Raw genomic sequence first — 11,179 nt, 5'->3', positions numbered from 1 at the left:
GTACTGAGAGGAGGCCTCCAAAGTTGCTTTTAAATGAATCTCCCCACATTTAAATACCAAATGATAAAAATTGGTATTTTTCCAATTTTTTGGAAAAATATATATACACACTATATATTAATATATTATATATAATATATAATAGTAAATATATTCCCCACATTTGGGAAGGGAAAGTTGACCTTAGTAGATGAATTGCTTATTCCTCTCATTCCCTCCTCCCCCCATTTTAATATGAAAATAACTTTTCATAGTTGTAGGAGCAAATTATTATTTGCTTAAAATTATCACACAATGAAAATGCTTCCTATTATTTGTGCCCAAAACTACGACCCAGTCTGATTCCTACAGGCGAATAAGTAGAAGATACCATGTGTTAGTTGTATGTACTGTATTACTTTAATGACAATTCCTGCAAGTGTAGAAATCAAATCAATTAAAACTACTTGAAAGACTTCTGTGCACCCTCACTGATTCATTAGTGCACAGCAAATTGCTCAGAAAGAATTGGGATATGTGTGCTTTATCTGACAGCTGCAGAGCTGTCCCCTAGTTTCTGATTTGATACTTGGTAGAATAGCTCTGAAAGTAGACTCAGATATTTTTAGTTGGAAACAATTATGCAGAAAGCCAGCGTAAGGATCACTGTGGTCTTGTTTGTTGTCCCCCCCGTCCCCCTCTCGCTTTGTTCTGTCTTTCTACTGCTTGACCTCATTTTTCCTCCTCATTGCTTATTCCTATTTGTCTCTTGTCTCATGTCTTTTTTAATGGAACAGATTGATATCTAGGGCTGTGTCTAGACTAGGAGAAAGGTTGAGCTTAGTTCAGCCGTAGGTTGAAGTTATCTGGCCAGCTGTATTCAACCACTTCTTGAAAGCTGGAAATGCACAGCGATTGTTCATTCAGCTTTCAGAGAGTAGAATGAGAGCTTACGCTCCTGGGTAGAATTTTATTTGCTTTTACATCTGATAAAAAGGGTAGGATTTTCACATTTGACTTAGCTAGGTAGCGCTAACCAATCTATCTCAACCTCAGCCTTTGATGAGAAAAGCTGAACGATTCTAGAAGTTCTCCTTACGGTTTTTCTGGTCTGAGGGTGAAAACATGCTCTATTATAAGCCTGGCGTAGGTTGAGGAGTAAATTTCTAGATGAGTAAGTTGCATGATGGAAAATATATTTTTATCAGAGGAGCTCTAGGCTATTTTTTTTGCTCATGTTACTTTTTCATGTTGCTACCAGTATACAAAGTATCAATGGAAACATGTCATTCCTGATGGCTTTTCATACAGTTGGAAGGAGATGAGACTGAATGAGAAAGGACCCCATAGCGCTTAATTTTCAGTGTTCTTACTGGGTTTCATTCACGTAATTTCTACTCATGTGGAAGGGATGGCTGGACATGAAACCCTGGACGATTCTTTGGTCAGTGTTCTGCCCACAGTAGTACAGCCAGGCGAGCTGAGGTGGGCACTGAAAGGATTAAGTGAGGGCTGTGCAGCAAGGCAGCAAAGGGGTAATGTCTCGAGGTCTGCAGGCTTTGATGCTCAGTTCGTTCATGGATAGTCATTCTTCTACTGCTTCACCACTACTGAAAATCTGCAATTACTGACAAAATTAAAGTCCTCCAATTTTCCATGCTCTTAGAAATGTGACACTGGTTAACACTGGCACCGTCAATGTCAAGCATGCTCAGAGCTGTCTCACGGAGGAAGAACCGTGTCCCTTTGCTCCGTTTTGGTTAACGGGAGCTGGTAAAACCCTGCTCGCCCGGTGGCCTGGCCTAGTTCAAGATGGCGCCTTGGGCGCAGGCACACACGCTGCCAGGCCGAGAGCGTGGGCGACCCCCTTCCCACCAGCAAGGCGGGCAGACTGGCCACCCTGGATAGCCTTGAGGGGCACAGCGGTTTTGTAACGTGGTGGTGCGGCTGACCAGGCCCTCCGGGGGAGGGCTGGGAAGCGGTGGAGGGGGGACAAGGCAGGCAACATCGCTGAGGGGGGAATGTGTGGGTGAGCCCTGCCGGCTCCACGCGGGGCTGCCCCGGGGACACAGATCTTTCCCGGCGCCTTCCCCTCCGCTGTATCCGTTCTCCCCGAGGTTGCCCGGGCCGGGAGCGATGCCAGAGGAGGGCAAGGCGCAGAGGCCAGGGGAGAGGGCCCTGCCCGCCATGCCCTTCCGCTGCTTCCCGCCGCTCGGGGCGCGCGCGCCGCCGCCCCCTCCCCATTGGCTGCCGCGGGCGGCGCCCGGAGCCCGGCGGTGCGGGGTGCCCGGCGCTGCGCTCCGCCCGCCTCCCCCGGCCCCGCAGGAGCCACCGCCGGGACGGACGGACGGGAAGGAGGCGGAGCGGGAGCGGGTGCGGGAGGAGGCCGGGCCCCCCGCGGTGCACGGGGCTTTGTGCGCGGGTGCCTGCCAGCCGGCCCGAGCCCCGGCCGGCGCCGCACGGGGGAGCGCGGGGCTCGGCGGGACCCGCAGGCCGCGCCGGGACTAGCATGAGCCCGGGCGGCGGCGCGGCGGCCGGTGCTCCAGCAGCGGCGGGGCGGAGGGCGGGCGGTGCGTTTAGTGGCCTCCCCGGTGGCCTCGCCCCCCGCGCCGGCCGCCCCTAGCGCGGAGCCGGCGGCGGTCCAGCCCCGGGGACAGGCGGGCGGGGGTCGGGGTCGGCCATGGCGGGGCGTGACGCTGCCGGGGGCCGCGGGGCGCTGCCGGCCGCCCGGGCGCCGCGGGCCTGAGGGGGGCGGCGGCGGTGGCGGGGGGCGGGGGGGGGGCGTCGCGGTTGCTTCCGCCGGTCCCGCGGCCGGGAGAGGCGCCTGCGGGCCCTCCCTCCTGCTCCTCTCCGCCTCCTCGCCCTCCTCCTCCTCCTCCTCCTCCCGCCGCTCCTCCCGCCGCGCCGGGAGCTGCCGCCGCCTCCCCAGCGCCGGGCGCGCCGCGGTCGGGGTCGCAGCCGGCGGCCGCGGGGTTTTCCTCGTTTGTTTGGGCCTTTTGTGTGGCGGCTCACAGTTGGCTAAGCACGGCCGGGCTGAATCGGGCCGTTGTTCGGGACCCCCGAGCTCCCACGCTGCACATCTCTCATCCCCATCCCCCCCTCCACCCCCCTTCCCCCCCCCTCCTTGTGTGTTTTTTTGGTTTTTTTTTTTGCCCGAGAAGCCACATAACGTGCCTTTCCTCCACGCAAGTCTGGGAGCTGTAAGCCGGACCGATTGCAAATGAAGTGTAATGCATTGTGGGACGTGTGTAAAATTGGATCATTCGAGGGGAAAAAAAAAAAAAAAGGAAGGGACCTGCGGCTGGCGCCCTAGAAGAGGGAGCGGCGGGATGCGCGCAGGTTGCGCCCCGGCGGTACCCGCGCTAGGCTGATGCCCGGCAGCGCACACCCGGCGAGCCGCAAGGCCTGACCCATGCTGCGCTGGGAGGACTAGGCTCGGGCATCCTCAGGATGAAGAAGACGCGGAGTACGACCTTGCGGCGGGCCTGGCCTAGCTCCGACTTCTCCGACCGGGCCTCAGACCGCATGAGGTCCCGCAGCGAGAAGGACTACCGGCTGCACAAACACTTCCCACCAGCTTTTATTTCCCAGGCATCACGGGGATACATGACATCAGGTTTGTAACATAATTTGTCTATGCGAGAGAGCTTTATTGGGAGGCTGGTGCGGGATGTGCGTCTGCCCGGGAAGGCTGTGGCGGTGGGTACGGAGGGGAGCCTGCGACTGGGAGCCTAAGTTGTTATGCATAATGCAAAAAAAAAAAAAAAAAAAAAAAAAAGCATACATCCACCATTTTGTACCTCTGCAAGATTCACAGCGGGGCCTTCGCAATATGGTGTTTAAAATCTATTAGTTGAGTGAAATAAATGTATGAGAGAAACGGTTGCATCTGTCGTGGAAGGGCAGATAAAGATGACTGGGTGCACAGAGCATGGAGCCCTTTGCTCCTTTTGTGTGTAAAAGCATGTGTTGGATATTTACAGCTGCCCCACACGTTCCCCTTTAAATGTAGTTAACTAGTTAACTCATCGGGTTTTTGTGCTTTTCCATTTTGGAAAGGAAAGGGGTCACCTGTGATTGCAGATACTCTTGCCTTGTTACAGGCTCTCCAGGTTTCAGCTGCATGTTTCTGTAAAGGCAAAGAACACTTTGGTGAAAATGACTGTAAACACATTTGCATTTGAGGTGTAGGAGACCAGACCTGCGTATGTGGGGGAAACACACATGTGCATGTGTACTCGTTTGTTGATTGCTTTCAAGGGAGGCTGTAGGGAAATAACGGACACTGCACCAACATGTTTGTGCACGGGAAAGAGGGAGCGCAAACAAAACAAAAAACGGCACAGGGAAAGGCAGGCATCGGGAAGAGGCTTGGCCTTCAACAGAGTGCTGGTGTGATTTCGGAAAGCCTCAATGCTGTTTAATGGAAGCTGCTCCATCCTGGAATCATCTTAATGGCCTTGGAATTTAGACATTTCATAAACGCCCGAAAGAAGACTTGGAAAGATGCTGATGGGGAGGGGGCTGAGGGCAGAAAATCCTGGAAACCTCCTTTGTTGTTCTGCTGCCTGCTTATTGTGATGATTGGACATAACGTTTTGTTACTATGATGGCAAATTCCAGTTTATCATGAAGGCACGTTTTCCCTCTGAGGCTCATTTTAGGTTGAGTAGGCAGATACCTTTGTTTTCTCCCTTTTTTTCCTCCTTTAAAGGAGTTTATTATGCATTACTGAAAACATTTTCAGCCTGTGCCCTGTCCCCCCCGTTTCTGCTGCAAAGGTTGAGCCAAAGATTGTTGTTGTCAGTTATATGCACACTTTCCTATCTCTGACTCTAATAAACACATCTCTTTAGTCAGGATTGGTTTCTCATGTTTTAAAAATGTCTTGTGACTGTTCTTTCTTTAATGCCCGAGCACAAGGGAAATAATACGCATTTTATTGAAAAATCCACCTGTGTAAGAATATTGTGCTATTTTGGCAATAGCTGCTCTGATTTTTCCCTTTCCTGGGAAGCCGCATACCGAGAGGAAATGACAAGGATAATTTATACTTGAACAGCTGAAGAAGAGGAGAATGGTGGTGGTGGTGGAGGGGCTGTTTTGTTTTGTTGCTGCTGCAGGACCTGAAAGCAGCTGGAAAGCCAAATCTGGCCATACCGTGAAGATCGTTGTTCTGCGTGAACATCCTGATATTCCCACTGTTAAGATATGCTGGGTCAGTTCTGTTGAAGTCTGTACTTCGAGGCCTTTCTTTCTTTCAGTGTGGAAGCGTGTATTTAAAAGAGAAGGAGCTCACATGAGCATTTTGTGCCAGGCGGTGTGGATTTTTGCTTGGTTTTAATTCTTCAGGGAAGCAGTCTGGCTCTGTAAAAGCTTTATCTTGGCAAGACTGGTACAATCCAACCAGACGGTCAGACACCAGCGATCTGCAGAATCAGATGTGTCACCCTCCATTTGTTGGCAGATACCTGTGTCCTTGGCTGGGGGTGGGGGGAGTGGGGGCGGGCATAAATTTGTAATCTGCTATAAATGTTCTAAAGTAATCTCCAGACCCCCTGAATCCCATGTTTATAAATATACAGTGCATGGATTTCAATTGCAACAACTGGAGAAGGAGGACAGATGTCATGTTTAGTTTGAGTAATTTGCTAAAGTTGTTGGGGGAAGAATACATTGAAAATTAAAATCGGCAATTGTTTGTTGTTGTTTTGTTTAAAAACAAAACAAACCCACCAACAACAACTTAGTAGGCTTTTAGCTGGCAATGCAGTTGTTCTTTCTTGATGGATAGTTTCCACATTCATTTATTTTTAAAGGATCGTTGTCCGCTGCCTTTCCAAGTAGTAGTTTTGGGAGGAATGGCTACTGTATCGAAACACTTCTCACTATTTGAAGGAAAGTCTCTTCCTCGCAGAAAATCTATAGGAAGTCCTCTGGCATAAAAGTTGTGGGGATCAGGAATACAAATACGTTCTTTGTCACCCAGAATGTTGCAGGGGAGAAAGGGTCCCGAACACATGGGCTTTTCAGAGGGCTGCATTCTGTTTATCCAACCATTTAACCTCATCACCATTACCATTGTTGTGGTTCTCTTTTAATTAAACGCTGCATTGTTTGGGATGGGGGTAGAGGGTGGGAAAGAAACCCTGGGTTTCTTTGCCTCAGTTACTCTGCTTAGGAAAATATGAAAACGCAGACAGTCGGATGGCCTTCAGTAAGATGTTAAAAAGCCTGAAATGTTTACGTTTGCCTGGATGGGGCATGGAGAATTGTATATGTATTTTTTTCAGCACAGAGAAATACTGAGCAATGGTGTTGCAGTCAATGCCATGGTGTTTTTTTTGGGGGGGGAAATACAGTCTCTAAGCAGAACCATGTGTATAATGCAAGTGCAAACCTCATGCTAGAGTGGTGAAGCACTCCTGATTTTAAGCAGCCCTTTCAGTAAAACTGAGTAAGGACCAGTTTGGTACTTGCTTGATTAGAAGCAGCATTGGTGGCTGGCAGTGATGTTTTCAGTACTTGGGGAACAAACTGCCCATAATTACAGAAAATCGATGCAGATGCAGTTCATCTGAAATTTAAAGATTGTTTGACAGATGAAGGGAGATGGAAGTAAGAAGGAAAAAAAGCAGGGAATTTAGAAAATCACACATTTTTACTGCTGAATAATCTCTTGATACTTGCTATTAAATTGGCTGTACTCCAGGGTTTCTTTAGGCCTCCTAGCAACCACTAGGTTCAAAGGCCATGCGAGGAGTTCATTGTTCATGCGGAATATTAATTTCCCAGTGGAGGACTGACTTGGAGAAAAAACACTGAAAAAGAAAACTACAACAATGTAGAGTTTTGACCTTGTGTGAAAAGAGATGTTGAGAAGTTTGAATCCAATAAAAGCCATACACATTATTGAAAAACGGGGAATACACTCAAAGTTTTTGATCGATTGCTGTTTATTTCAAGGGAAAATAAAGGAATCGTATGAAACTGCCAAGCAGGATAAAACTTAGTGAAACTTAGGAGGGCTTCAAGCAGTCGCACGAAATAATACGTATAGCTTTTGAAATGCTGGAAGCTTTTTGCTTTTTTTCTCTCCTAAATAACAAAGGCAAATCCTGGATTTTGTTTTAGTGGGGAGAGGAACTGCACCCTGTGGTTGACCCAGCCATTAAAAGTTACCAGAACTGACTAGAGTTCTGGAAAGAAATAATTTTTTTTCTGCAGCCTTTCTTGAGCTACTTCAATTGAAGATCTTGGTGTTGGAGGTGGTGTTTCAGGTTGAGATGGGGGTGGTGTAGGGTAACAGGCTAGCACAGGCAGCATGAAGCAGTGTCTGAAGAGCTTTCTACAATGGTAAAAACCAATTCAGAGCATGCTTATTTGAAGATTACCTTATGAAAACTTTGCAATTACGTTGTTGTTCTTGGCTATAAAATTTCCTTGCAGAGGTTTCAGTGCTCTGAAGTTGAAGGGTAGAAATCAGTCTCAGTGTTGCGCTGTTACTGGAGGTTGATTACCAAGTTGAAGCAGAAGGGAAAGGAGAGAAGTATTTAACACCACTATCCACTGATGGCATCTGTGTGCAAATTAAAATTTCTAGGAGGAAGACATATCTTCATTCTCTGTTTCAAGGATGTTTGATGGAAGGTCTAGGACTGCTTCTTTAGCCTCCTTGTAAGGGAGCCAGTAAGAAGGATCTTGGGAGTCATTTGAGCAAATCTGAGTCCTGAGTATTTTTTTTTTTTTTAAGCTTGAACCTCTAACTCTTAGTATTTGCAGATAGCCGTGTATGAACTGAAGAACTCAGTTTAACGTAGTTGAAAAATTTCAGATACACACAAAGCCTTGAAGCTTGTTCAGTTCTCCTGACCCTTCATTCTGTTGTCTAAAGGAATATATTCTAGCTTGAAAGTAGCTGTATTGTAATTAATATTTAATGGAATAATCAGTATTGTATCACCTGCTTTTTCTTTCAGTGTGGTATTAAACACCTTCCAATTCATCTGCTTAACAGTAATGCGATCTCTTCGCTTCCCTGAATTCTGAGTAGTTTAGGCTGTCTGAGACCAGACCCATTAGTGGGACAGTAAAAACGAAGCGTACAGGTGTCAGTGGCTAGCAGGGCTAGCTTTGCCACTTGGCTCCTGCTCCATCTCCTTTGCTTCAGCCTGTTCTGACCTGGTGAACCCCAGCTGGGTCATTCTGTTCAGTTACTTCAGGGGCTGTGCTTGCTTTGTTGCTTGGGAAGCTGCTTCTGGGCTGGCTGTGTCTTCCTGCTCCTTTTGGCCTCTGCAGCATCCACTTCACCTTGACAGAGAAATAGGAACTTGAACTGTGACCTGATCTGGGGTGTGGGTCTAAATGTACTCTTGTCTTCAGACCGCAAACTTGGTCCAAGTTCACAGACCAGTCATTTTGCACAGTTTCTAGCTCATTTCGGTTTCCTTCCTTGGTTTCTTGCCTAAAAGAACACAACAGACAATCTTCTTTCTCCTCGTTCTGTGGAATGCTGGCTTTCACTCATGTGATTGCGTGTCTGGTGTTAATTCACATACAGTGTGTGCCCATGCCTGCGTGTTAGGCCAGTGTCTCCATGCCTGGCCCTTTCTCACCAGGTATGGAGATATTTTCTGCATATCCATGACTTCATTTTTAGACCAAGCTGCGGACAGTGTCACGTGTACTACTTGTGCATTCAGCTGACCAGGCTGCGTTTGAGTACCTGTTCTTCCTGGCCGCTTTTTTTGTTCATGACATTAGAAGAAAAATCAAAGAGGAATGAATCTAAGAAAGGAACAGAAGTCTGTGTGTGTGCCTATCTTACCTAGACCTGTTCATGTTTCTATCTCAGTTCAAAGCACCCGTCCCTGCAGGGCTAAGTTTCAGGTAATTTTTCCTTCCCAGCCTCTGTTGTTACTTGCATTCAAAGTCCCCATGTTCTCTCTGCTGGTTTGCTTGGACCTTCAGCCAGACTGGGGTGCACGGAGGTGCTCCAGGATCGGGGCACCAAAGGGTATAATCTCACTGGTGTTTACACAGAGGTGTCAGTCTGAATCTGAATACGTTTCTAGGTGTGTTTCTCAGTAATCAAAAAGTGATTGAAGTAAATTTTTATACACGCACTAGGCATCGTGATAGCTTACTGAAGATACAGGAAGCTCCTCTTTCATGAGTAGGCGAGCAGGGGTTCGGAACAAGCACAGTACTGATTCCTCACAAATAGCTCCCAGTCTTTCACAGGTATGGAAGTTATACTCTGTTGGCAACATTTGATAAACTCGAAGGGTGTTGAATATCTTGCCATTTTGGAATTGAATAGCAGCCACATCTTTACAGAATGCATTACTTGTTGGAGGAGGCTGAAATGTGAGGATTTTGCAGATCACCTTGGTTTAGCCTGGTGACCTGCTCAGTTGTGAGCAACAATAGGCCTTCATTTGTATGCAGGATTGTTCATCCCAGAGTAAACTACCATCTTTGTAACATTCTTTGCACAGTTTAAAAGAGGCATGAGTAAAATTAGGTATGAGGACTAAAAAGGTGCTGTTTTGCTACGCACATTGTGAAGTCCTCCAAAAATTGGGGTGTGCTTTTCAGTGTTCTGGGGAGCTTCTTTAGTATGACTCTGCTTCATAACCCATAGCAGGTTGTAGAATATCTCTGTGAACAGCATTAAAACCGAATCAGCATTCTATCACCTAAACGCTGGGCCATGATTCAAGTACAGCAGTGCTGAAAAAAACATTCAGATACAATGACTCTTGGTTCCTCTTCAGTGTGCTTTTTGTCTGGTTGGAAGAGGCCAGACAGTATTAAAGCCGTGACCAAAAATTGTCAGCTAATTTAGAACTTGTGTAGGAATTGCTAAATAATGCAATATTAATTGTGGGTTTTTTTCCTTGAAAAGCATGATACATTACATTATTTCAAATGATAAAGCTACCATTAAATTAAAACCAGGTATTTGATGATTTTGGTGGAGTAGATGTAAATCTGAGCCTAGAAATATGGGTTGCCCTTTGTAAGAAGTACCTAATGAATACTTCATGCAATTCTGCTGAACTGTTGGTTTTCTTTTTCACCAGAAAAAGGAAGAGTAATAGTAACCATTGAAACTGAGATCTGGATGCCTGAACTTGGTGCTTTCAGTTATAGGTCTTTTTTTTTTTTAGGTAGATTAAATATGAGGATAGGAAGCAGAAACACGGTTTAAAAGCTACTCTAGGAGTCCAGGAAACTCTGTGCTTCTGTACTTGTCCTTGAAATAATTTCTGGTGTCAAGGCCCATGGAAACCGGAAAGTGCTTGAATACTGAAGCTGCAAAACTCCCAAACCAGCATTTGTTGCTCCCAAGGGACTGCCTGTAGCTATGGGGCAGGGGGTTGGGGGTATGAAGGTTGTTTATAGCTACTGGCTTGCTTTTTTTTTCAGCACATGTATTGAGTTGGCTGCTCTACTGATGCTGTTTGGTATCTCACTCTTGGACGACATACAGGTGCTGGAATTATCTTGCTCAAATAGACAGTAGAGGAGAAGGGAAAGAAAAAAGAAAAAAGGAAGACCTGGCTTTACAGGAAGCATATTTGTGCATGCAGCATGATGGAGTGGGTTGAACAGTCTAGTTTAGACAGAGCCCTGGGCTCTATTGGCAGCTTTTAAGTGGTTTGCAAGAGGTAACCGAAACAAGAAAACTTGATTTTCAGCAGGGTTGAATTCATTATAAAAAGCATAGCAAGTCTGCCTTTTCACTGGGTTTGAAAGTCAGGAGTGGAGAGGTGTTGTGTCAGTGGTCATCTTTGTGTTCTTGGGAACTTTTAACTGTTTCTGCAGTTACAAAAAAGGTCCTTTCTTAACCCTGGGCTTAAAATGGTAACAGTGGGTCACAATGAACATTCAAAAATAGGTGTATTCAGTGTGAACAGAGCAACCCTCATTCTGCAAGTCAAATCCTGCATCCAGATCAACCTTTGGATGCCATGGTGTTCATCAGAATTTTTCATCTTGCATTCCTGCAAGCTGAAAAGGAAAGGCTGTTGATAATACCAGCAGTAAATGATGTGGAATGATTGTTGTTCAATGTTACCACTTCTGCCTTGTCAACCAACTCATCGCAACCCAGAGATAGTTTTGGTTTTCTTCAAATTGTAGATGGTGTGATTCCTATGATTTGTAAAGTGTAGGTAGGAGTAGTTCTTGT

General features: G+C 46.7%; 1 protein-coding gene across 2 annotated transcripts in view; it reads left to right on the top strand.

Annotated features, from left to right (window-relative positions):
* The first annotated feature begins 2,731 nt into the window (after window positions 1–2,731).
* Window positions 2,732–11,179, top strand: part of STOX2 (storkhead box 2) — a 77,093-nt gene continuing 68,645 nt past the window's right edge. For both annotated transcript variants that reach the window (XR_005106039.1, XM_037398972.1), the window contains exon 1: window positions 2,732–3,595. Coding sequence is in view for 1 of the 2 variants with exons in the window: in XM_037398972.1 (XP_037254869.1) it covers window positions 3,430–3,595 (166 nt within the window). In the remaining variant the exon portion in view is untranslated. The remainder of the gene's footprint in view (window positions 3,596–11,179) is intronic.

This window comes from Falco rusticolus, chromosome 1 (assembly GCF_015220075.1).
Source record: "Falco rusticolus isolate bFalRus1 chromosome 1, bFalRus1.pri, whole genome shotgun sequence".
Classification (NCBI taxonomy): domain Eukaryota; kingdom Metazoa; phylum Chordata; class Aves; order Falconiformes; family Falconidae; genus Falco; species Falco rusticolus.
Note: the sequence above shows the minus strand (reverse complement) of the source record. Positions and strands in the feature narration are given on the sequence as shown.